General features: G+C 49.5%; 1 protein-coding gene across 1 annotated transcript in view; it reads left to right on the plus strand.

The window, feature by feature from the left end:
* The window catches only part of cnih3 (cornichon family AMPA receptor auxiliary protein 3), a 117,096-nt gene that overhangs the window by 33,529 nt on the left and 55,983 nt on the right, over nucleotides 1–27,584 (plus strand). Inside the window, exon 4 of the mRNA XM_070884302.1 lies at nucleotides 22,648–22,760. Coding sequence (XP_070740403.1) covers nucleotides 22,648–22,760 — 113 coding nt within the window. The remainder of the gene's footprint in view (nucleotides 1–22,647; nucleotides 22,761–27,584) is intronic.

A 27,584-nucleotide genomic window follows, 5' to 3' on the forward strand; every position in this document is an offset into this window, starting at 1 on the left:
TTGCAACCAGTCGCTTTTGCATCCAGGAGTTTATCCAAGGCCGAATGGGCCTACAGCATGATTGAAAAAGAGGCTCTGGTGTGCGTTTAAGGGGTAAAAAAAATGCACCAGTACTTATTTGGCCTCAAGTTTGAGCTTGAAACTGACCACAAGCCGCTCATATCATTGTTCTCTGACAGCAAAGTGATTAACATCAATGCCTCTGCCCGCATCCAAAGATGGGCGTTCACGCTGTTGGCATACAACTATGTAATCCACCACAGACCGGGCACAAAGAACTGCGCAGATGCTCTCAGTCGGCTGCCATTGCCCACCACCGGGGTGGAAATGGCACAGCCAGTGGACTTGCTCATGGTCATGGAGGCATTTAAGAATGAAAAGTCCCCTGTTACGGCCCGCCAGATCAGGACCTGGACCAGCCAGGATCCTTTACTGACCCTGGTACAAAACTGTGTCCTCCATGGGAGCTGGTCCAGTGTCCCAGCAGAGATGTAGGAGGCAATTAAGCCGTTCCACAGGCGCAAAGACGAACTGCAGACGGACTCTGTTGTGGGGCAATCGCGTAGACTTGCCCAAGAAAGGCAGAGATACGTTCATTTGTGAACTGCACAACACCCACCCAGGCATCGTGATGATGAAAGCCAGAGTCAGATCCCACGTGTGGTGGCCAGGCATCGGCTCAGATTTAGAGTCATGCGTGCGCCAGTGCAACACTTGCTCTCAGCTGAGCAATGCACCCAGAGAGGCACCGCTAAGTTTGTGGTCGTGGCCCTCCAAACCGTGGTCGAGGATCCACGTGGACTATGGGGGCCCATTTTTGGTTGTCGTGGACACCTACTCAAAATGGATTGAATGTGCAATAATGTCTGTAAGCATATCCACGGCCACTATTGAAAGCCTACGAGCCATGTTTGCCACGCACAGCTTGCCTGATGAATTAGCCAGCGACAATGGGCCATGCTTCACCAGTGCTGAATTCAAGGAATTTATGACCCGCAATGGGATCAAACACGTCGCATCTGCTCCGTTAAAGCCCGCATCCAACGGCCAGGCAAAACGGGCATTTCAGACCATCAAGCAAAGATTGAAACACGTGTCGGAAGGCTTCCTGCAGATCCGGCTGTCCCGAGTGCTGCTCAGCTACTGCACCAGACCCCACTCACTCACCGGGGTTTCCCCAGCGAAGCTGCTCATGAAAAGGGCGCTTAAAACAAGGCTCTCTCTTGTCCACCCTGATCTACATGATCACGTGGAGGGCAGGTGGCATCAACAAAGTGTGTACCATGACCGCGTAAACCTGTCACGTGATATTGAGATTAATGATCCTGTATTTGTGCTCAATTATGGACATGGTCCCAAGTGGCTCGCTGGCACGGTCACAGCCAAAGAAGGGAGTAGGGTGTTTCAGGTCAAACTGACTAATGGACAAACGTACAGAAAACATTTGAACCAAATCAAATTGCGGTTCACCAACAGCTACAAACAACCTGAAGAAGACACCACCAACTTTGACCCTCCAACACACACACAAGTGGCAACTGACATCATGGTTGACCACGACGCTGAACTCACCATCCCCAGCAACCCGGCAAGGCCGGCTGCCCAACAGCCCAGTGAAGAACTGACCAACCCAACCACACCCGCATTTGTACCGAGATGATTGACAAGGGAGCAAAAAGCCCCAGACCGTCTCACCTTGTAAAAACGTGTACTGCTGACTTCACAGGGAGTGATGTTACGTATTTAACCCCTTGTATTACACCACCACCAGAGGATCTACCTGTTGGAGCACTGTATATAAGCAGGCCACCCACAAGGTACCTGCATTCTGGAGTCGTAATAAAGGAGCTAAGGTCACACTTGCTCATTGTACACAGTACTCAGTTTCATCCTTTATTATGAGCATAACAAAGAGGTTCCACAATGTTGGGGTTCTGAGAATGACTGATTTGAAGAAGGAGATACAGTGATGAATTTTGATTTCAGCAGTGACGTGGTGGGAGAACCTGGAGAGGTCAGAGAGCACTGGGCATTGTTGTATTGGTAAATGGAGAGGTGGAGGAAAGGTGCGTCAGGGAGAGGATGGTGGCAGGTGGATGGGCTAGTGATTGACTACTCTCTTTACTCTCAATCATCAGCAAAGTGATGGAAGCTGTCATCGATAGTGCTACTCATCAATAACCTGCTCACTGATGCTCAGTTTGGGTACCGCCAGGACCGCTCGGCTCCAGACCTCAGTACAGCCTTGGTCCAAACATGGACAAACGAGCTGAATTCCAGAGGTGAGGTGAGAGTGACTGCTCTTGACATCAAGGCAACATTTAACCAAGTGTAGCATCAAGGAGCCCGAATAAAATTGGAGTCAATGGGTATCTGGGGCAAAGCTCTCCACTGGCTGGAGTCATACCCAGCACAAAGGAAGGTGGTTGTTGGAGGTCAATCATCCCAGCCCCAGGACATCGCTGCAGGAGTTTCTCAGGGCAGTGTCCTAGGCCCAAACATCCTCAGCTGCTTCAGCATAAGGTAAGCAGTGGGGATGTTCATTGATGGTTGCAGTGTTCAGTTCCATTCGCAACTCCTCAGATAATGGAGCAGTCCGTGCCCACATGCAGCAAGACCTGGACAACATTCAGGCTTGGGCTGATAAGTGGCAAGTAACATTCAAGCCACACAAGTGCCAGACAATGATCATCTCCAACAAACGAGAGCCAAATCACCTCCCCTTGACACTCAATGGCATTACCATCGCCGAATCCCCCACCATCAACATCCTGGGGTCACCATGGACCAGAAACTTAACTGGACCAGCCACATAAATACTGTGACAAGAGCAGGTCAGAGGCTGGGTATTCTGTGGCGAGTGTCTCACCTCCTGACTCCCCAAAGTCTTTCCACTATCTACAAGGCACAAGTCAGGAGTGTGATGGAATACTCTCCACTTGCCTGGATGAGTGCAGCTCCAGCAACACTCAAAGTTGTCGACACCATCCAGGACAAAGCACCCGCTTGATTGGCACCCCATCCACCACCTTCAACACTCACTCCCTCCACCACCGGCGCCCCCTGGCTGCAGTGTGTACCATCTACAAGATGCACTGCAGCAACTCGCCAAGGCTTCTTCGACAGCACCTCCCAAACCCACGACCTATACCCCCTAGAAGGACAAGGGCAGCAGGCGCATGGAGGCACCATCACCTCCACATTACGTACCTTCCTGACTTGGAAATATATCAACATTCCTTCACTGTCGCTGGGTCAATGGCAGACATTTAGAGACCGCATGGATGAATTACAACAATTGTACATTCCTGTCTGGCGTAAAAATAAAAAAGGGAAAGTGGCTCAACCGTGGCTATCAAGGGAAATCAGGGATAGTATTAAAGCCAAGGAAGTGGCATACAAATTGGCCAGAAATAGCAGCGAACCTGGGGACTGGGAGAAATTTAGAACTCAGCAGAGGAGGACAAAGGGTTTGATTAGGGCAGGGAAAATGGAGTACGAGAAGAAGCTTGCAGGGAACATTAAGGCGGATTACAAAAGTTTCTATAGGTATGTAAAGAGAAAAAGGTTAGTAAAGACAAACGTAGGTCCCCTGCAGTCAGAATCAGGGGAAGTCATAACGGGGAACAAAGAAATGGCAGACCAATTGAACAAGTACTTTGGTTCAGTATTCACTAAGGAGGACACAAACAACCTTCCGGATATAAAAGTGATCAGAGGGTCTATTAAGGAGGAGGAACTGAGGGAAATCTTTATTAGTCGGGAAATTGTGTTGGGGAAATTGATGGGATTGAAGGCCGATAAATCCCCAGGGCCTGATGGACTGCATCCCAGAGTACTTAAGGAGGTGGCCTTGGAAATAGCGGATGCATTGACAGTCATTTTCCAACATTCCATTGACTCTGGATCAGTTCCTATCGAGTGGAGGGTAGCCAATGTAACCCCACTTTTTAAAAAAGGAGGGAGAGAGAAAGCAGGGAAATATAGACCGGTCAGCCTGACCTCAGTAGTGGGTAAAATGATGGAATCAATTATTAAGGATGTCATAGCAGCGCATTTGGAAAATGGTGACATGATAGGTCCAAGTCAGCATGGATTTGTGAAAGGGAGATCATGCTTGACAAATCTTCTGGAATTTTTTGAGGATGTTTCCAATAAAGTGGACAAAGGAGTACCAGTTGATGTGGTATATTTGGACTTTCAGAAGGCTTTCGACAAGGTCCCACACAGGAGATTAATGTGCAAAGTTAAAGCACATGGGATTGGGGGTAGTGTGCTGACGTGGATTGAGAACTGGTTGTCAGACAGGAAGCAAAGAGTAGGAGTAAATGGGTACTTTTCGGAATGGCAGGCAGTGACTAGTGGGGTACCGCAGGGTTCTGTGCTGGGGCCCCAGCTGTTTACATTGTACATTAATGATTTAGACGAGGGGATTAAATGTAGTATCTCCAAATTTGCGGATGACACTAAGTTGGGTGGCAGTGTGAGCTGCGAGGAGGATGCTATGAGGCTACAGAGTGACTTGGATAGGTTAGGTGAGTGGGCAAATGCGTGGCAGATGAAGTATAATGTGGATAAATGTGAGGTTATCCATTTTGGTGGTAAAAACAGAGAGACAGACTATTATCTGAATGGTGACAGATTAGGAAAAGGGAAGGTGCAACGAGACCTGGGTGTCATGGTACATCAGTCATTGAAGGTTGGCATGCAGGTACAGCAGGCGGTTAAGAAAGCAAATGGCATGTTGGCCTTCATAGCGAGGGGATTTGAGTACAGGGGCAGGGAGGTGTTGCTACAGTTGTACAGGGCCTTGGTGAGGCTACACCTGGAGTATTGTGTACAGTTTTGGTCTCCTAACTTGAGGAAGGACATACTTGCTATTGAGGGAGTGCAGCGAAGATTCACCAGACTGATTCCCGGGATGGTGGGACTGACCTATCAAGAAAGACTGGATCAACTGGGCTTGTTCAGAAGAGTGAGAGGGGACCTCATAGAAACGTTTAAAATTCTGACGGGTTTGGACAGGTTGGATGCAGGAAGAATGTTCCCAATGTTGGGGAAGTCCAGAACCAGGGGTCACAGTCTAAGGATAAGGGGTAAGCCATTTAGGACCGAGATAAGGAGAAACTTCTTCACCCAGAGAGTGGTGAACCTGTGGAATTCTCTACCACAGGAAGTAGTTGAGGCCAATTCACTAAATATATTCAAAAGGGAGTTAGATGAAGTCCTTACTACTCGGGGGATCAAGGGGTATGGCGTGAAAGCAGGAAGTGGGTACTGAAGTTTCATGTTCAGCCATGAACTCATTGAATGGCGGTGCAGGCTAGAAGGGCTGAATGGCCTGCTCCTGCACCTATTTTCTATGTTTCTATGTTTCTATGTCAAAATCCTGGAACTCCCTCCCTAACAGCACTGTGGGAGTACCTTCACCACACGGACTACAGCGGTTCAATGAGGCGGTTCACCACCACCTTCTCAAGGGCAATTAGGGATGGGCAATAAATGCCGGCCTTGCCAGTGAAGCCCACATCCCGGAAACAATCAAAAATGACAGGCTTGTTATTGTAATGCATCTGGGAGCAGTTACGCGAGTGGCAAATCCATTCGAAGAGCTCTACTCACAGGGGTAGCCTGTGTCCTCTGCTTTGATTATTGGAAAATAAACAGTTTGCTGTATTCTTGGAGGGTCACACAGAAGTTGCTAATAGCAACATCGGTGCTTCCCCATGGTAACACAGTTGCAGATGTTACTGGCAGCAATGGTTGGTAGTGAGTACAGTTACCATCAGTTTGGATAGCTCTGTGGAAGTGTGTGCAGAATCAGTCATTTATTTATTCCTAACCCTCTGACTCATGCCTGTGCACTTAAGTCTGGCTATTCCACGATGGATGGCACTGCACCCGAGCCAGTTTCTCCACTCCCCTTGTTGTCCACACCTTCGAACAGGGATGGCCATTTTGTCCTCTTCCCTGACAGTGTTGAGGTTGACCGTAAAATCCCTCTGCCCTGTCAGAGACCAGCTAACCCAGGACAGACCCAGGGTCTTTCTTGTCTGTGTGGCCACTGTCTGAAGCTGAACCAGCAACATAGAAACATAGAAAATAGGTGCAGGAGTAGGCTATTCGGCACTTCAGTACCCCTTTCCTGCTTTCTCTCCATACCCCTTGATCCCCTTAACCTCAAGGGCCATATCTAACTCCCTCTTGAATATATCCAATAAACTGGCATCAACAACTCTCTGCGGCAGGGAATTTCACAGGTTAACAACTCTTTGAGGGAAGAAGTTTCTCCTCATCTCAGTCCTAAATGGCCTACCCCTTATCCTAACACTATGTCCCCTGGTTCTGGACTTCCCCAACATCGAGAACATTCTTCCCGCATCTAACCTGTCCAGTCCCGTCAGAATCTTATATGTTTCTATGAGATCCCCTCTCATCTTTCTAAACGCCAGTGAATACAGGCCCAGTTGATCCAGTCTCTCCTCATATGACAGCCCAGCCATTCCGGGAATCAGTCTGGTGAACCTTCGCTGCACTCCCTCAATAGCAAGAACGTCCTTCCTCAGACTAGGAGACCAAAACTGAACACAATATTCCAGGTGAGGCCTCACCAAGGCCCTGTACAACTGCAGCAAGACCTCCCTGCTCCTATATTCAAATCCCCTTGCTATGAAGGCCAACATGCCATTTGCCTTCTTTACCGCCTGCTGTACCTGCATGCCAACTTTCAATGACTGATGAACCATGACACCCAGGTCTCGTTGCATGTCCCCTTTTTCTAGTCTGCCGCCATTCAGATAATATTCTGCCTTCGTGTTTTTGCCCCCAAAATGGATAACCTCACATTTATCCACATTATACTGCATCTGCCATGTATTTGCCCACTCACCTAATCTGTCCAAGTCACCCTGCAGCCTCTTAGCGTCCTCCTCACAGCTCACACCCAGTTTAGTGTCATCCGCAAACTTGGAGATATTACACTCAATTCCTTCATCTAAATCATTAATGTATATTGTAAAGAGCTGGGGTCCCAGCACTGAGCCCTGCGGCACCCCACTAGTCACTGCCTGCCATTCTGAAAAGGACCCGTTTATCCCGACTCTCTGCTTCCTGTCTGCCAACCAGTTCTCTATCCACGTCAGTACATTACCCTCAATACCATGTGCTTTAATTTTGCTCACCAGTCCCTTGTGCGGGACCTTGTCAAAAGCCTTTTGAAAGTCCAAATACATCACATCCACTGGTTCTCCTTTGTCCACTCTACGAGTTACATCCTCAAAATATTCCAGAAGATTCATCAAACATGATTTCCCTTTCATAAATCCATGCTGCCTTGGACCGATCCTGTCACTGCTTTCCAAATGCGCTGCTATTTCATCCTTAATGATTGATTCCAACATTTTCCCCACTACTGATGTCAGGCTAACCGGTCTATAATTACCCGTTTTCTCTCTCCCTCCTTTTAAAAAAAATGGCATTACATTAGCTACCCTCCAGTCCATAGGAGCTGACCCAGAGTCGATAGATTGTTGGAAAATGATCACCAATGCATCCACTATTTCTAGGGCCACTCCCTTAAGTACTCTGGGATGCAGACTATCAGGCCCCGGGGATTTATCGGCCTTTAATCCCATTAATTTCCCTAACACAATTTCCCGCCTAATAAGGATATCTTTCAGTTCCTCCTTCTCACTCGACCCACTGTCCCCGAGTACATTTGGAAGGTTATTTGTATCTTCCTTTGTGAAGACAGAACCAAAGTATTTGTTCAATTGGTCTGCCATTTCTTTGTTCCCCATTATAAATTCACCTGAATCCGACTGCAAGGGACCTATGTTTGTCTTCACTAATCTTTTTCTCTTCACATATTTATAGAAGCTTTTGCAGTCAGTTTTTATGATCCCTGCAAGCTTCCTCTCGTACTCTATTTTCCCCTTCTTAATTAAACCCTTAGTCCGCCTCTGTTGAAATCTAAATTTCTCCCAGTTTGATGCTTTTTCTGGCCAATTTATATGCCTCTTCCTTGGTTTTAACACTATCCTTAATTTCCCTTGTTAGCCACGGTTGAGCCACCTTCCCAGTTTTATTTTTACTCCAGACAGGGATGTACAATTGTTAAAGTTCATCCATGTGATCTTTAAATGTTTGCCATTGCTTATCCACCGTCAACCCTTTAAGTATCATTTGCCAGTTTATTCTAGCCAATTCATGTCTCATACCGTCAAAGTTACCTTTCCTTAAGTTCAGGACCCTAGTTTCCGAATTAACTGTGTCACTCTCCATCTTAATAAGGAATTCTACCATATTATGGTCACATTTCCCCAAAGGGCCTCGCACAACAAGATTGCTAATTAATCCCTTCTCATTACACATCACACAGTCTAGGATGGCCAGCTCCCTGGTTGGCTCCTCGACATATTGGTCTAGAAAACCATCCCTAATACACTCCAGGAAATCCTCCTCCACCGCATTGCTACTTGTTAGGTTAGCCCAATCTATATGCGCATGATTACTGCTGTACCTTTATTGCACACATCCCTTATTTCTTGTTTGATGCTGTCCCCAACCTCACTACTACTATTTGGTGGTCTATACACAACTCCCACTAGCGTTTTCTGCCCTTTGGTGTTCCGCAGCTCCACCCACACTGATTCCACATCATCCAGGCTAATGTCCCTCCTTACTATTGCATTTATTTCCTCTTTAACCAGCAACGCCACCCCGCCTCCTTTTCCTTTCTGTCTATCCTTCCTAAATGTTGAATACCCCTGGATGTTGCGTTCCCAGCCTTGGTCACCCTGGAGCCATGTCTCCGTGATGCCAATCACATCGTAGCTGTTAACTGCTATCTGCGCAGTTAATTCATCCACCTTATTCCGAATACTCCTCGCATTGAGGCACAGATCCTTCAGGCTAGTCTTTTTAACACACTTTGCCCCTTTAGAATTTTGCTTTAATTTGGCCCTTTTTGCTTTTTGCCTTGGGTTTCTCTGCCCTCCACTTTTACTATTCTCCTTTCTATCTTTTGCTTCTACCCCCCTTCTATTTCCCTCTGTCTCCCTGCATTGGTTCCCATCCTCCTGCCATATTAGTTTAACTCCTCCCCAACAGCACTAGCAAACACTCCCCCTAGGACATTGGTTCTGATCCTGCCCAGGTGCAGACTGGTTTGTACTGGTCCCACCTCCCCCAGAACCGGTTCCAATGTCCCAGGAATTTGAATCCCTCCCTGCTGCACCACTCCTCAAGCCACATATTCATCTGAGCTATCCTGCGATTCCTACTCTGACTAGCACGTGGCACTGGTAGCAATCCTGAGATTACTACTTTTGAGGTCCTACTTTTTAATTTAACTCCTAGCTCCCTAAATTCGTCTTGTAAGACCTCATCCCATTTTTTTACCTATATCGTTGGTACCTATATGCACCACGACAACTGGCTGTTCACCCTCCCTTTTCAGAATGTCCTGCACCTGCTCCGAGACATCCTTGAACCTTGCACCAGGGAGGCAACATACCATCCTGGAGTCTCGGTTGCGGCCGCAGAAACGCCTATCTATTCCCCTTACAATTGAATCCCCTATCACTATCGCTCTCCCACTCTTTTTCCTGCCCTCCTGTGCAGCAGAGCCACCCACGGTGCCATGAACTTGGCTGCTGCTGCTCTCCCCCTCAACAGTACCCAAAGTGGTGTATCTGTTTTGCAGGGGGATGACCGCAGGGGCCCCCTACACTCCCTTCCCGGCACTGCTCTTCCTGCTGGTCTTCCATTCCCTATCTGGCTGTGGACCCTTTACCTGTGGTAAGACCAACTCACGAAACCTGCTATTCACGTCATTCTCAGCATCGTGCATGCTCCAGAGTGAATCCACCCTCAGCTCCAGCTCCGCAATGCGGTCCGTCAGGAGCTGGAGGCAGACACACTTCCCGCACACGTAGTCGTCAGGGACACCAGAAGTGTTCCTGACTTCCCACATAGTACAGGAGGAGCATAACACGTGTCCGAGCTCTCCTGCCATGACTTAACCCTTAGAGAAACTTAAATTGGCAACAACAATGCTAAAAGTTAATTACTGATATATATAAGGACGGGAGAGTGGAGAGCACCACTTCCAACTGTCGCAGGATCTGTGATCTGTTTGAGTCTGACCCCAGCTTCTGACCCCATGTCCTCTCCTGAGACCACCTACTTCCATCTCTAAAACATCACCTGTCTCCTCCCTTGCCTCAGCCCATCTGCGACTGAAACGCTCATCCTTGCCTTAGTTAACTCCAGCCTCAACTCTTCCAACGCTCTCCTGGCCGGCCTCCCTTCTTCCACTCTCCATAAATTTGAGCTCATCCAAAACTCTGCTGCCTGTATCCTAACTCGCACTAAGTTCTATTCACTCATCACCCCTGTGCTCACTGATGGTTCCCGGTCCAGCAACGCCTCAATTTAAAAATTCTCATCCTTGTTTTCAATTCCCTTCATGGCCTCGCCCCTCCCTATCTCTGAAATCTCCTCCAGCCTCACAACTCTCCGACTGATTCTGGGGCGGTCCCAGCAAATTAGAAAACCACAAATGTAACGCTGCTATTTAAAAAAGGAGGCAGGCAAAAAGCAGGAAACTATAGAGCAGTTAGCCTAACATCTGTGGTTGGGAAAATGCTGGAGTCCATTATTAAGGAAGCAGTAGCGGGACATTTGGAAAAGCATGATTCAATCAAGCAGAGTCAGCATGGTTTTATGAAAGGGAAATCATGTTTGACAAATTTGCTGGAGTTCTTTGAGAAGGATGGGTAAGGGGGAACCAGTGGATGTGGTGTATTTGGATTTCCAGAAGCCATTCGATAAGGTGCCACATAAAAGGTTACTGCACAAGATAAAAGTTCATGGGGTTGGGGGTAATATAGTGACATGAATAGAGGATTGGCTAACTAACAGAAAACAGAGAGTTGGGATAAATGGGTGACTTTCTGGTTGGCAATCAGTAACTAGTGGGGTGCCACAGGGATCGGTGCTGGGCCCTCAACTATTTACAATCTATATTAATGACTTGGATGAAGGGATCGAGTGTAATGTAGCCAAATGTGCTGATGATACAAAGATGGGAGGGAAAGCAAATTGTGAGGCGGACACAAGAAATCTGCAAAGGGATATAGACAGGCTAAGTGAGTGGGCAAAAATTTGGCAGATGGAGTGTAATGTGGGAAAATGTGAGGTTATCCGCTTTGGCAGAAATAATAGAAAAGCAAGTTAGAATTTAAATGGAGAAAAATTGCAAAGTGCTGCAATACAGAGAAACCTGGGGGTCCTTGTGCATGGTGGGCAAATGCATGGCAGATGCAGTATAATGTGGATAAATGTGAGGTTATTCACTTTGGTGGCAAAAACAGGAAGACAGAATATTATCTGAATGGCGGCAGATTAGGAAAAGGGAGGTGCAACGAGACCTGGGTGTCATGGTACATCAGTCATTGAAAGTTGGCATACAGGTATAACAGGCGGTGAAGAAGGCAAATGGCATGTATGCCTTCATAGCGAGGGGATTTGAGTATAGGAGCAGGGAGGTTTTACTGCAGTTGTACAGGGCCGTGGTGAGGCCTCACCTGGAATATTGTGTTCAGTTTTGGTCTCCTAATCTGAGGAAGGACGTTCTTGCTATTGAGGGAGTGCAGCGAAGGTTCACCAGACTGATTCCTGGGATGGTGGGACTGACGTATAAGGAGAGACTGGATCGACCGGGCCTGCATTCACTGGAGTTTAGAAGAATGAGAGGGGATCTCATAGAAACATATAAAATTCTGACGGGACTGGGCAGGTTAGATGCAGGAAGAATGTTCCCGATGTTGGGGCAGTCCAGAACCAGGAGTCACAGTCTAAGGATAAGGGGTAAGCCATTTATGACCAAGATTAGGAGAAACATCTTCACACAGACAGTTGTTAACCTGTGGAATTCCCTAGAGAGTTGTTGATGCCAGTTCGTTAGATATATTCAAGAGGGAGTTAGGTATGGCCCTGACAGCTAAGGGGATCAAGGGGTATGGAGAGAAAGCAGGAAAGGGGTACTGAGGTGAATGATCAGCCATGATCTTATTGAATGGCGGTGCAGGCTCGAAGGGCTGAATGGTCTACTCCTGCACCTATTTTCTATGTTTCTATGTTTCTATGAAACACAAAAGGTTAGTATGCAGGTACAGCAAATAATCAGAAGGCAAATGGAATGTTGGCCTTTATTGCAAGGGGGATACTGTTGTGTCTCTGCACCTTGTTACAAACTCGCACGAGGCATGGATATATCAGACACGGTCACTCTGTGACCTTCACTTTATTCCCAGGACTGAAGAGTGCTGATCCTGGGTGGGACCTCCCCTTTTATACCTGGAAGCCCAGGTGAGGAGCTCACTCCCTGTGGTCAGGGTGTGCATTACAAGGGTACAGGTACAGTATGCCTGAGTTACAGTTACATACTTATAGTCATTGCAAGATGGTGAAATACATGACATCACCTCCCCCCTTAGGTCTTTTAGTTTCAGAGGTTAAGTCTATCGGGTGGTCGACGTTCTCTCGTGGAGCGCCGCAGTTGTGGCTCTGGTGGCTGAGCCTCAGCACGCGTCTCTGTCACTTGAGGTGATTCCGGCCTGTCCGGGCTGGCCGCAGGGACTGTGCATGCTGAGGGCTGTCTTTGTTGCTCGTGCGCTGGCAGTGGTGTGGGTGACATCTCATGCTCTTCTTCCGGTTCCTCCGTGTCTGCACTGAACCTTGTCTTTACTTGGTCCAAGTGTTTGCGGCATATCTGCCCATTGTTTAGCCTGACCACCATGATCCTGTTTCCTTCTTTGCCAATTACGGTGCCCTCAGGCCATTTGAGTCCCAAAGCATGGTTAAAACAAATACCGGGTCATCTATTTCTATACACCTCCCCCTTGAGCCTCGATCATGGAGCTCGGTTTGGGACTGGCGCTTGCTCTCAACAATGTCTGCCAGGGCTGGGTGAATGAGGGACAGCTGCGTCTTGAGCGTGCGTTTCATGAGGAGTTCCGCTGGCGGGACTCCCGTGAGCGAGTGCGGCCGGGACCTGTAGGCCAGCAGGAGGCGCGATAGGCGATACTGAAAGGAGGGTCCTTGGATGCGTAGCATGCCCTGTTTTATGACTTGGACCGCCCGTTCCACCTGGCCATTGGAGGCCGGCTTAAACGGCGCTGTCCAGATGTGCTTGATCCCATTGCCCGACATAAACTCCTGGAATTCATGGCTGGTAAAACATGGGCCATTGTCGCTGACCAGGATGTCTGGCAAGCCATGGGTCGCGAAAACTCTCCACGGTGATGGATGTCGTGCACGAGTTTAATATGATACACTCGATCCACTTTGAGTATGCATTGACAACAATCAGGAACATTTTTCCCATGAACGGGCCCGCATAGTCCACGTGAATACGTGACCATGGCCTGGTGGGCCAGGGCCATGGGCTGAGTGGGACCTCCCTGGGGGCATTGCCCAGCTGGGCACACGTCGTGCTCCTGCGAACCCAGTGTTCCAGGTCTGAGTCAATCCCCGGCCACCACACGTGTGACCGGGCAATGGCCTTCATTAACACGATGCCAGGGTTTTTGCTGTGGAGTTCCCTGATGAACACTTCCCTTCCTTTCTGGGGCTTGACTACCCGGCTGCACATAGCAGGCAGTCGGCTTGGACGGAGAGTTGATCCATCCGTCTCTGAAACGGTCTGACTTCCTCGGGGCACGCCCTGTGTGCGGGCACTCAATTCCCAGTCAGGACACATTTCTTTATCATGGATAGGAGGGGGTCCCTGTTGGTCCAGAGTTTGATCTGGCGGGCTGTGATGGGGGAGCCCGCAGTATCAAAAGCCTCAACGGCCATGACCATCTCGGCGCTCTGCTCCGACGCCCCCTCGGTGGTGGCCAGTGGGAGCCTGCTGAGCGCGTCAGCGCAATTTTCGGTGCCTGGCCGGTGCCGTATGGTGTAGTCATACGCAGCCAGCGTGAGGGCCCATCGCTGTATGCGAGCTGGCGCATTGGCATTGACAGCCTTGCTGTCGGACAACAGGGATGTTAACGGCTTGTGGTCCGTCTCTAGTTCAAACTGTCTACCAAAAAGGTACTGGTGCATCTTTTTCACACCGTACACACACGCGAGTGCCTCCTTCTCGACCATGCCGTATCCACGCTCTGCCTGGGAGAGCGACCTGGAGGCGTAAGCCACCGGTTGGAGTCGGCCGTCATCGTTACCCTGCTGCAAAACACACCCAACCCCGTAGGATGACGCATCGCATGTTAAAACCAGTTTTTTACAGGGGTCATACAAAGCCAACAGTTTGTTGGAACACAGCAGGTTCCTCGCCTTATTGAAAGCCTGTTCTTGACAATCTCCCCAAGACCATTCACAACCTTTACGGAGGAGCATGTGTAACGGCTCCAACAATGTGCTTTCGGCAGGAAGTTCCCAAAATAGTTCAAGAGTCCCAGGAATGATCGGAACTCCGACGTGTTGCCGGGCCTGGGCGCCCAGCGAATCGCCTCAGTTTTTGATTCAGTGGGCCGGATCCCATCTGCGGCAACCCTCCTGCCCACGAACTCGACCTCTGGGGCTAAAAACACGCACTTTGCCTTTTTCAGCCGCAGGCCGACCTGATCCAATCGGTGTAGCACCTCCTCCAGGTTGCAGAGGTGTTCCTCAGTGTCTCGACCCGTTATAAGGATCTTGTATTGGAACACGATCGTTCCAGGGATGGACTTGAGCAAACTTTCCATGTTTTGCTGAAAGATAGCCGCTGCCGAACGAATGCCAAACGGGCACCGATTGTAAACAAATAATCCTTTGTGTGTCGTGATGTTGGTCAGAAACTTGGATTCTTCAGACAGTTCCTGAGTCATGTAGGCCGAAGTGAGGTCCAGCTTCGTGAACAGCTTGTCACCTGCCAGCGTGGCAAAGAGGTCCTCCGCTCTCGGGAGTGGGTATTGGTCTTGTAGCGACACTCGGTTGATGGTGGCTTTGTAGTCGCCACAAATCCTGACCGAGCCATCTGCTTTAAGGACGGGAACAATGGGACTTGCCCAGTCGCTGAATTCATGCCCTCTCTGAGCAGCCTGTCCAGTTCACTTTCAATTTTTTCACGCATCACGTACGGCACCGCTCTGGCTTTGTGGTGCACTGGTCTGGCGTCCGGAGTGATGTATATCACTACTTTGGTGCCCTTGAACGTTCCAACACCGGGTTGAAAGAGTGACTCGAATTTTTGCAATACCTGCGAGCATGATCTTCGCTCCACGGATGAAATGGCGTGCACATCCCCCCATTTCCAATTCATCTCAGCGAGCCAACTCCTCCCCAAGAGCGCGGGGCCATTTCCCGGAACAATCCAGAGTGGCAGCCGGTTCTGTGATCCATTATGCGTTACCACCAAGTTTGCACTGCCCAGCACTGGGATGATCTCTTTGGTGTACGTACGTAACTGCGTCACAATGCGTTCCAGTTTGGGCCTGCTAGCTCTGTGTGGCCATAGTCTCTCAAATTGTTGGGCGCTCATGAGTGACTGGCTAGCTCCGGTATCCAGCTCCATGTGCACCGGGATGCCATTCAGTGAGACTTCCATCATCATGGGTGGCGTTTTGGTGTATGAGCTGTGAACGTCAGCCACATGAACTCTCTGAACTTCAGCATCCATGGTTGTTCCCCAGGCCTCATCCTGCATTTCAGACCCCTCGCCTGGTTCCTCTGTCTCGCAGACTAGCCTCGCTACTGCCTTTTTGCACATCCTGGCCAGGTGTCCCTTGACATTACAAATCCTACAGGTGTAAAGTTGGAACCTGCAGATTTTTGCAGTGTGTCTGCTCCGACATCTCCAACATGAGCTGAGATTGCTGTTAACAAAAGGGCTATTCCCAGGCATTCCTCTCTGATGGCTCTTTTGGCTGTTTCTAAGCACTCTGAAGGAGGGTGTTAATTGTCCCATCACAGGATGTATTGTTCCTCGTGATGGCGTGAATTGCCGATCCCCTTTCCATTGTCCCTGTTGCCAGGAGCTAGTTCCTGCCTGGACGGTGTCGAATTGCCCTTGCCTGCCTGTCTGGACGGTGTCGAATTGCCCTTGCCTGCCTGCCTGGACGGTGTCGAACTGCCCTTGCCTGCCTTTGGGTTCTGTGTCCTTTTTATAACATTAACTCCCTGGTTCATCGCCACATTGAAACCAGGGCTGTGTACTTAAATTAGCTTGGTCTCCTCTTCCCCTGCCATGAAGGTTTGAGCTATCAACGCTGCCCCGTCTAAAGTCAAATCCTTAGTCTTTATGAGCTTCCTGAAAATGCCGACATGATTAATGCCCTCGATGAAAAAGTCCCTTAACACCTCCCCCCTGCAGGCATCGGAGAACTTACAGAGACTGGCCAAACGCCGCAGTTCCACCACGAAGTCCGAGATGTTTTGACCCTCCCGACGCCGGTGAGAGTAGAACCGGTGCCGGGCCATGTGTACGCTACTTGCCGGCTTGAGATTCTCACTGATCAGCTGGCTGAGCTCTTCGAAGGACTTGTCCGCTGGCTTTTGGGGTGTGAGCAGGTCTTTCATCAGCGCATACGTCTGTGGTCCGCAGCTGGTCAGTAGATGCGCCCTCCGCTTGTCAGCCGCTGTCTCTTCCAGCCAGTCCTTTGTGACAAAGCTCTGCTGGAGTCTTTCCACAAAGTCGTCCCAGTTCTCACCCACACAGTAACGTTCCTCTGTGCCACCGGTGGCCATCCTCGTGGTTCGGTGATTCCCGTTTCTCGTCGCCAGATGTAGTGTCTCTGCACCTTGTCACAAACTCACACGAGGCATGGATATATCAGACACGGTCACTCTGTGACCTTCACTTTATTCCCAGGACTGAAGAGTGTTGATCCTGGGTGGGACCTCCCCTTTTATACCTGGAAGCCCAGGTGAGGAGCTCACTCCCTGTGGTCAGGGTGTGCATTACAAGGGTACAGGTACAGTATGCCTGAGTTACAGTTACACACTATAGTCATTGCAAGATGGTGAAATACATGACAGATACAGTATAAAAGCAGAGAAGTCCTTCTACAACTGTACAGGTGAGGCCACACCTGGTGTACTGCGTACAGTTTTGATCTCCATATTTAAGGAAGGATACACTTTCATTGGAGGCTGTTTTGAGAAGGTTCACTAGGTTGATTCCGGAGATGAGGGGGTTGACTTATGAGGGTAGTTTGAGTAGGTTGGGCCTATACACATTGGAGTTCAGAAGAATGAGAGGTGATCTTATTGAAACTTATAAGATAATGAGGAGGCGCAACAAGGTTGATGCAGAGAGGATGTTTCCACTCATAGGGGAAACTAAAACTAGGGCACATAGTCGAATAAGGGGCTGCCCATTTAAAACTGAGACAAAGAGAAATTTCTTCTCTCAGAGGGTTGTAAATCCTTGAAATTCTCTGCCCCAGAGAGCTGTGGAAGCTGGGTCATTGAATATATTTAAGGCGGAGATAGACAGATTTTTGAGATATACATCATCATCATAGGCAGTCCCTCGGAATCGAGGAAGACTTGCTTCCACTCCCAAAGTGAGTTCTTTGATGGCTGAACAGTCCGATACAAGAGCCACAGACCCTGTTACAGGTGGGACAGACATTCATCGAGGGAAGGGTTCGGTGGGGCTGGTTTGCCGCGCGCTCCTTCCGCTGCCTGCGCTTGGGCTCTTTATGCGCTTTGTGTTGAGATTCGAAGAGCTCAACGCCCTCCTGGATGCACATTCCCCACCTCGGGCGGTCTATGGCCAGGGCCTCCCAGGTGTCAGTGGTGATGTCACACTTTACCAGAGAGGCTTTGAGGGTGTCCTTTTAACGTTTCCGCTGTCCACCTTTGGCTCGTTTACCATGAAGGAGCTCCGCATCAAGCATTTGCTGAGGGAGTCTCGTATCTGGCATGTGAACTATGTGGCCTGCCCAGCGAAGCTGATCGAGTGTGGTCAGTGCCTCAATACTGGGGATGTTAGCCTGGTCGAGGACACTGATGTTGGTGCGCCTGTTCTCCCAGGGGATTTGCAGGATCTTGCAGAGACATCGTTGGTGATATATCTCCAGTGACTTGAGGTGCCTCTATACATCGTCCATGCCTCAGATCCATACAGGAGGGCGGGTATTACTACAGCCCTGTAGCCCATGAGCTTGGTGGTAGATTTGAGGGCCTGGTCTTCAAACACTCTTTTCCTCAGACGGCTGAAGGCTGCACTGGCGCACTGGAGGCGATGTTGAATCTCTGTTTATGGGCCTTACGCTTAACATCCGTAAGACAAAGGTGCCCCACCAGCCTGTCACTGCTGCAGAGCACTGCCCTCCAATCATCAAGATTCACGGCGCGATCCTCGACAACGTGGACCATTTCCCATATCTCGGGAGCCTCTTATCAACAAAGGCAGACATTGATGCGGTGATTCAACCGTCTCCAGTGCGCCAGTACAGTGCGAGATAAGGGAATAAAGGGTTATGGGGAGCCGGCAGGGAAGTGGAGCTGAGTCCATGATCAGATCAGCCATGATCTTATTGAAGAACGGGGCAGGCTCGAGGGGCCGTATGGCCTACTCCTGCTATTTCTTATGTTCTTACATCTATGCTGCTCCAATTTTGGCCTTTTGAACATCCCTGATTTCTTTTGCTACACCATTGGCAGCCATGACTTCAGCTATCTCGGCCCTAAGCTCTGGAATTCCCTCCCTAAACCTCTCCACCTCTCTCTTCTCTTTCAAGACGTGCCTTAAAACTTACCAATCTTTTGGCCACCTGCCCTAATATTTCCTTATGTGGCTCGGTGTCAAATTTTGTTTCATGACACCCCTGTTAAAGGCGCTATATAAATATAAATTGTTGTTTTTGGTAGTCTGCACGGGTCACAGGGAAGGTATGTTTACTCACTGAACTACCAGGGGGAGCCTCACTTTGAGCTTTGCCTTTTCTGAAGCAGGAATCTAGTGCTGCTCGGTCCCAAGTGTCACAGCCCACAGGAGACGGTCCCAACCGCACAAACAAACTGCGCCTCTGGTTCCAAATATGTATCCCCATCGCTGTGACGTACTGGGGTCTTTCTGACCAGGTCCTTGGGTCTGATTCCTCCATCGGCTGCTCCTGCTGTGGAAATCGTGGGGTCACGGGGCCTGAGTTTAGAAACATAGGAGCAGGCCATTCAGCTCCTCGAGCCTGTCCCGCCATTCAATGAGCGAGAAACAGAGTCAACGATTCTGGTCAGTGACCCTTCATCAGAACTGGAATAGGTCCGAGATGTAAATGGTTTGAAGCAAGTACAGAGGCAGGGAAAGAGGGCAGGAAAGAACTACAGGGAAGGTTGGTGATAGGGTGGAGAGCAGGAGGGATTAAATGTTGAAAGGGATGATGGTGCAAGGCAAAAGTAAAGGAACCAAAGATGGGTCTAGAGGAGGTGTAAATAGGGATATCAGAATCATTAGCAACAGTTGCCTTCGAAAAAATGGGTGCAGGGTTTAGAACATAAGAACATAAGAACATAAGAACATAAGAATTAGGAACAGGAGTAGGCCATCTAGCCCCTCGAGCCTGCTCCGCCATTCAACAAGATCATGGCTGATCTGACCGTGGACTCAGCTCCACTTACCCGCCCTCTCCCCATAACCCTTAATTCCCTTATTGGTTAAAAATCTATCTATCTGTGATTTGAATACATTCAATGAGCTAGCCTCAACTGCTTCCTTGGGCAGAGAATTCCACAGATTCACAACCCTCTGGGAGAATAAATTCCTTCTCAACTCGGTTTTAAATTGGCTCCCCCGTATTTTGAGGCTGTGCCCCCTAGTTCTAGTCTCCCCGACCAGTGGAAACAACCTCTCTGCCTCTATCTTGTCTATCCCTTTCATGATTTTAAATGTTTCTATAAGATCACCCCTCATCCTTCTGAACTCTAACGAGTAAAGACCCAGTCTACTCAATCTATCATCATAAGGTAACCCCCTCATCTCCGGAATCAGCCCAGTGAATCGTCTCTGTACCCCCTCCAAAGCTAGTATATCCTTCCTTAAGTAAGGTGACCAAAACTGCATGCAGTACTCCAGGTGTGGCCTCACCAATACCCTATACAGTTGCAGAAGGACCTCCCTGCTTTTGTACTCCATCCCTCTTGCAATGAAGGCCAACATTCCATTCGCCTTCCTGATTACCTGCTGCACCTGCAAACTAACCTTTTGGGATTCATGCAAAGGACCCCCAGGTCCCTCTGCACCGCAGCATGTTGTAATTTCTCCCCATTCAAATAATATTCCCTTTTACTGTTTTTTTCCCAAGGTGGATGACCTCACACTTTCCGACATTGTATTCCATCTGCCAAACCTTAGCCCATTCGCTTAATCTATCCAAATCTCCTTGCAGCCTCTGTGTCCTCTACACAACCCGCTTTCCCACTAATCTTAGTGTCATCTGCAAATTTTGTTGCACTACACTCTGTCCCCTCTTCTAGGTCATCTATGTATATTGTAAACAGTTGTGGTCCCAGTACTGATCCCTGTGGCACACCACTAACCACTGATTTCCAACCGGAAAAGGACCCATTTATCCCGACTCTCTGCTTTCTGTTCGCCAGCCAATTCTCTATCCATGCTAATACATTTCCTCTGACTCCGCGTACCTTTATCTTCTGCAGTAACCTTTTGTGTGGCACCTTATCGAATGCCTTTTGGAAATCTAAATACACCACATCCATCGGTACACCTCTATCCACCATGCTCGTTATATCCTCAAAGAATTCCAGTAAGTTAGTTAAACATGATTTCCCCTTCATGAATCCATGCTGCGTCTGCTTGATTGCACTATTCCTATCCAGATGTTCCGCTATTTCTTCCTTAATGATAGTTTCAAGCATTTTCCTCACTACAGATGTTAAACTAACCGGCCTATAGTTACCTGCCTTTTTGTCTGCTCCCTTTTTTAAACAGAGGCATTACATTAGCTGCTTTCCAATCCGCTGGTACCTCCCCAGAGTCCAGAGAATTTTGGTAGATTATAACGAATGCATCTGCTATAACTTCCGCCATCTCTTTTAATACCCTGGGATGCATTTCATCAGGACCAGGGGACTTGTCTACCTTGAGTCCCATTAGCCTGTCCAGCACTACCCCCCTAGTGATAGTGATTGCCTCAAGGTCCTCCCTTCCCACATTCCTGTGACCAGCAATTTCTGGCATGGTTTCTGTGTCTTCCACTGAAGACGGAAGCAAAATAATTGTTTAAGGTCTCAGCCATTTCCACATTTCCCATTATTAAATCCTCCTTCTCATCTTCTAAGGGACCAACATTTACTTTAGTCACTCTTTTCCGTTTTATATATCTGTAAAAGCTTTTACTATCTGTTTTTATGTTTTTCGCAAGTTTACCTTCGTAATCTATCTTCCCTTTCTTTATTGCTTTTTTAGTCATTCTTTGCTGTTGCTTAAAATGTTCCCAATCCTCTAGTTTCCCACTAACCTTAGTCTTTGATTTGATACTTTCCTTTATTTCCTTGGTTATCCACGGCTGGTTATCGCTTCTCTTGCCGCCCTTCTTTTTCACTGGAATATATTTTTGTTGCGCGTTATGAAAGAGCTCCTTAAAAGTCCTCCACTGTTCCTCAATTGTGCCACCGTTTAGTCCTTGTTTCCAGTCTACTTTAGCCAACTCTGTCCTCATCCCACTGTAGTTTATGATCTGTATCTTAACTCCATTTACCTGCCGTTGCTCCATATCCCTTTATCCCCTTACCCAACAACAAGCTATCAATCTGAAAACCCCAGTATCCACAGCCTATTGAAAATAAAGATTGTATTTCTAGAGCATGTCTCAAAGTACTTTACAGCCAATGAAATACATTTGAAGTGTTTTTTCTGTCGGTGATGAGGCAGCCAATTTGCGCACAGCAGCATCACAAAAACAGCAATCAAATAAATGACCAGATATTCTCTTTTAATGATACTGTGTAATGGATAAATAGTGGCCAGAAAGGCATGGGGGCAGAGTTCGAAACTTCAACTACCCTTTGTATGTAGACATGTGTAACATAAATAGTAAACCTTTCGTAAGAGGGGTGAGGCCGATTAGGGCAAAAGAGAGCAAAAATGAGAGAGAGTGGGAGGGAGCGAAAGCGAGAGAGGAGCGAGAGAGAGGCAAGAGAGAGAGAGAGGGAGAGATAGAGAGCAAAAGAGAGAAAGAGAGAGGGCAAACGATAGAGACAGCGAAAGTGAAAGAGCAAAAGCGAGAGAGAATGATTCGGCCCAGCATCCCTTTTGTTCCTCTAATCTCTCCTGCCTTCCACCCGATCACAGAACTTCCCCTTTGTTCTTTCTTCCCCTCCCCCTTTCAGCGCTTGTTAAGAATCCCTTCCGAACACTCTCCAGTTCTGACGAAGGGTCATCGACCCGAAACATTAACTCTGCTTCCTCTCCACAGATGCTGCCCGATCCGCTGAGATTTCCAGCATTCTGTTTTTATTCCAGATCAAGATAGAGTGAAACAAGAGTGTGACAGAGAGAGGTGGGAGCACAGGAGGAGAAAGTAAATCTGGATAAATGAAGGCGAGAGATAAAGCCTCTTAGGAAAATCAATGGCAAGAGTTTCTGGTCAGTTTCTGGTGGTAACGCTCTCTTTTTCTTTCCCAATGTAGCTGGTGCTCCCAGAATATTCCATCCACGGATTGTTCTGTATCATGTTCCTGTGTGCACAGGAATGGCTAACACTGGGGCTCAATATCCCCTTGCTCTTCTACAACCTCTGGAGGTGAGTCTAACCGCTGAGTCCCAGCCATTCACCGGCGGTTTGTATTCATGTGGTACAGACATGGTGAACCTTGGGCTCCGATAGGGCATTGAAGATCTGGGAGAGAGATCACGGGGACAGATCGTCAGGAGAAAGATCAGCGGGAGGGAGATTGTGGGGAGAGAGATTGTGGGGAGAGGGATCGTGGGGAGGGAGATCATGGGGAGAGGGATCATGGGGAGAGGGATCGTGGGGAGAGGGATCGTGGGGAGAGGGATTGTGGGGAGAGGGATCGTGGGGAGAGGGATTGTGGGGAGAGGGATTGTGGGGAGAGGGATTGTGGGGAGAGGGATCGTGGGGAGAGGGATTGTGGGGAGAAAGATCGTGGGGAGAGGGATTGTGGGGAGAGGGATCGTGGGGAGAGGGATTGTGGGGAGAGGGATCGTGGGGAGAGAGATTGTGGGGAGAGGGATTGTGGGGAGAGAGATCGTGGGGAGAGGGATTGTGGGGAGAGGGATTGTGGGGAGAGGGATTGTGGGGAGAGGGATCGTGGGGAGAGAGATTGTGGGGAGAGGGATTGTGGGGAGAGGGATTGTGGGGAGAGAGATCGTGGGGAGAGGGATTGTGGGGAGAGGGATTGTGGGGAGAGAGATTGTGGGGAGAGGGATCGTGGGGAGGGAGATCGTGGGGAGAGAGATCGTGGGGAGGGAGATCGTGGGGAGAGGGATCGTGGGGAGAGGGATCGTGGTGAGAGGGATTGTGGGGAGGGAGTTCGTGGGGAGGGAGATCGTGGGGAGAGAGATCATGGGGACAGATCGTGGGGAGGGGGACAGATCGTGGGCAAAGGGATCGTGGGGAGAAAGATCGAGGGGAGAAGGATCAACGGGAGGGAGATCGTGGGGAGAGAGATCAGTGGGAGGGAGATCGTGGGGAGAGAGACCGTGGGGAGAGGAATCGTGGGGAGATGGATTGTGGGGAGGGAGATCGTGGGGAGAGGGATCGTGGTGAGAGAGATCGTGGGGAGAGGGATCGTGGGGAGAGAGATCGTGGGGGAGATTAATGTGCAAAGTTAAAGCACATGGGATTGGGGGCAGTGTGCTGACATGGATTGAGAACTGGTTGTCAGACAGGAAGCAAAGAGTAGGAGTAAATGGGTACTTTTCAGAATGGCAGGCAGTGACTAGTGGGGTACCGCAAGGCTCTGTGCTGGGGCCCCAGCTGTTTACACTGTACATTAATGATTTAGACAAGGGGATTAAATGTAGTATCTCCAAATTTGCGGATGACACTAAGTTGGGTGGCAGTGTGAGCTGCGAGGAGGATGCTATGAGGCTGCAGAGTGACTTGCATAGGTTAGCTGAGTGGGCAAATGCATGGCAGATGAAGTATAATGTGGATAAATGTGAGGTTATTCACTTTGGTGGTAAAAACAGAGAGACAGACTATTATCTGAATGGTGACAGATTAGGAAAAAGTGCAACGAGACCTGGGTGTCATGGTACATCAGTCATTGAAGGTTGGCATGCAGGTACAGCAATTGGTTAAGAAAGCAAATGGCATGTTGGCCTTCATAGCGAGGGGATTTGAGTACAGGGGCAGGGAGGTGTTGCTACTGTTGTACAGGGCCTTGGTGAGGCCACACCTGGAGTGTTGTGTACAGTTTTGGTCTCCTAACTTGAGGAAGGACATTCTTGCTATTGAGGGAGTGCAGCAAAGATTCACCAGACTGATTCCCGGGATGGTGGGACTGACCTATCAAGAAAGACTGGATCAACTGGGCTTGTATTCACTGGAGTTCAGAAGAATGAAAGGGGACCTCATAGAAACATTTAAAATTCTGACGGGTTTGGACAGGTTAGATGCAGGAAGAATGTTCCCAATGTTGGGGAAGTCCAGAACCAGGGGTCACAGTCTAAGGATAAGGGGTAAGCCATTTAGGACCGAGATGAGGAGAAACTTCTTCACCCAGAGAGTGGTGAACCTGTGGAATTCTCTACCACAGAAAGTAGTTGAGGCTAATTCACTAAATATATTCAAAAGGGAGTTAGATGAAGTCCTTACTACTCGGGGGATCAAGGGGTATAGCGAGAAAGCAGGAAGGGGGTACTGAAGTTGCGTGTTCAGCCATGAACCCATTGAATAGTGTTGCAGGCTAGAAGGGCCGAATGGCCTACTCCTGCACCTATTTTCTATGTTTCTATGGATCAGTAGGAGAAAGATCGTGGGGAGAAGGATCAGTGAGAGGGAGATCGTGGGGAGAGAGATCGTGGGGATAGGGATCGTGGGGAGAGGGATCGTGGGGAGGGAGATCGTGGGGAGAAGGATCGTGGGGAGAGGGATCGTGGGGAGAGGGAGATCGTGGGGAGAGAGATCGTGGGGAGAGGGATCGTGGGGAGAGAGATCGTGGGGAGAGGGATCGTGGGGAGAGGGATCGTGGGGAGGGAGATCGTGGGGAGGGAGATCGTGGGGAGAGAGATCGTGGGGAGGGAGATCGTGGGGAGAGGGATCGTGGGGAGAGGGATCGTGGGGAGTGAGATCGTGGGGAGAGAGATCGTGGGGAGAGGGATCGTGGGGAGAGAGATCGTGGGGAGGGAGATCGTGGGGAGGGAGATCGTGGGGAGGGAGATCGTGGGGAGAGAGATCGTGGGGAGAGGGATCGTGGGGAGAGGGATCATGGGGAGTGAGATCGTGGGGAGAGAGATCGTGGGGAGAGGGATCGTGGGGAGAGAGATCGTGGGGAGAGGGATCGTGGGGAGGGAGATCGTGGGGAGAGGGATCGTGGGGAGAGAGATCGTGGGGGAGATTAATGTGCAAAGTTAAAGCACATGGGATTTGGGGTAGTGTGCTGACATGGATTGAGAACTGGTTGTCAGACAGGAAGCAAAGAGTAGGAGTAAATGGGGACTTTTCAGAATGGCAGGCAGTGACTAGTGGGGTACCGCAAGGTTCTGTGCTGGGGCCCCAGCTGTTTACATTGTACATTAATGATTTAGACCAGGGGATTAAATGTAGTATCTCTAAATTTGCGGATGACACTAAGTTGGGTGGCAGTGTGAGCTGCGAGGAGGATGCTATGAGACTGCAGAGTGACTTGCATAGGTTAGCTGAGTGGGCAAATGCATGGCAGATGAAGTATAATGTGGATAAATGTGAGGTTATTCACTTTGGTGGTAAAAACAGAGAGACAGACTATTATCTGAATGGTGACAGATTAGGAAAAAGTGCAACGAGACCTGGGTGTCATGGTACATCAGTCATTGAAGGTTGGCATGCAGGTACAGCAGGCGGTTAAGAAAGCAAATGGCATGTTGGCCTTCATAGCGAGGGGATTTGAGTACAGGGGCAGGGAGGTGTTGCTACAGTTGTACAGGGCCTTGGTGAGGCCACACCTGGAGTATTGTGTACAGTTTTGGTCTCCTAACTTGAGGAAGGACATTCTTGCTATTGTGGGAGTGCAGCAAAGATTCACCAGACTGATGGTGGGACTGACCTATCAAGACTAGATCAACTGGGATTGTATTCACTGGAGTTCAGAAGAATGAAAGGGGACCTCATAGAAACGTTTAAAATTCTGACGGGTTTAGACAGGTTAGATGCAGGAAGAATGTTCCCAATGTTGGGGAAGTCCAGAACCAGGGTCACAGTCTAAGGATAAGGGGTAAGCCATTTAGGACCGAGATGAGGAGAAACTTCTTCACCCAGAGAATGGTGAACCTGTGGAATTCTCTACCACAGAAAGTTGTTGAGGCCAATTCACTAAATATATTCAAAAGTGAGTTAGATGAAGTCCTTACTACTCGGGGGATCAAGGGGTATAGCGAGAAAGCAGGAATGGGGTACTGAAGTTGCGTGTTCAGCCATGAACTCATTGAATGGTGTTGCAGGCTAGATGGGCCGAATGGCCTACTCCTGCACCTATTTTCTATGTTTCTATGGATCAGTAGGAGAGAGATCGTGGAGAGAAGGACCAGTGGGAGGGAGATCGTGGGGAGAGAGATCGTGGGGAGAGGCATCGTGGGGAGACGGATCGTGGGGAGGGAGATCGTGGAGAGAAGGATCGTGGGGAGAGGGATCGTGGGGAGAGAGAGATCGTGGGGAGAGAGATCGTGGGGAGAGAGATCGTGGGGAGAGGGATCGTGGGGAGAGGGATCATGGGGAAAGGGATCGTGGGGAAGGAGATCGTGGGGAGAGAGAACGTGGGGAGAGGGATCGTGGGGAGGGAGATCGTGGGGAGAGAGATCGTGGGGAGAGGGATCGTGGAGAGAGGGATCGTGGGGAGAGGGATCATGGGGAGAGGGATCGTGGGGAAGGAGATCGTGGGGAGAGAGATCGTGGGGAGAGGGATCGTGGGGAGAGAGATCGTGGGGAGAGAGATCGTGGGGAGAGGGATCATGGGGAGAGGGATCGTGGGGAGAGGGATCGTGGGGAGAGAGATCAGTTGGAGGGAGATCGTGGGGAGAGGGATCGTGGGGAGAGGGATCGTGGGGAGAGAGATCGTGGGGAGAGGGATCGTGGGGAGAGGGATCGTGGGGAGAGGGATCGTGGTGAGAGGGATCGTGGTGAGAGGGATTGTGCGGAGAGGGATCGTGGTGAGAGGGATCGTGGGGAGGGAGATCGTGGGGAGAGGGATCGTGGGGAGGGAGATCGTGGGGAGAGGGATCGTGGGGAGAGAGATCGTGGGGAGAGGGATCGTGGGGAGAGGGATCATGGTGAGAGGGATCGTGGGAAGGGAGATCGTGGAGAGGGATCGTGGTGAGAGGGATCGTGGGGAGAGAGATCAGTTGGAGGGAGATCGTGGGGAGAGGGATCGTGGGGAGAGGGATCGTGGGGTGAGAGATCGTGGGG

The sequence above is a fragment of the Pristiophorus japonicus genome, chromosome 7 (genome assembly GCF_044704955.1).
Source record: "Pristiophorus japonicus isolate sPriJap1 chromosome 7, sPriJap1.hap1, whole genome shotgun sequence".
Classification (NCBI taxonomy): Eukaryota; Metazoa; Chordata; class Chondrichthyes; family Pristiophoridae; genus Pristiophorus; species Pristiophorus japonicus.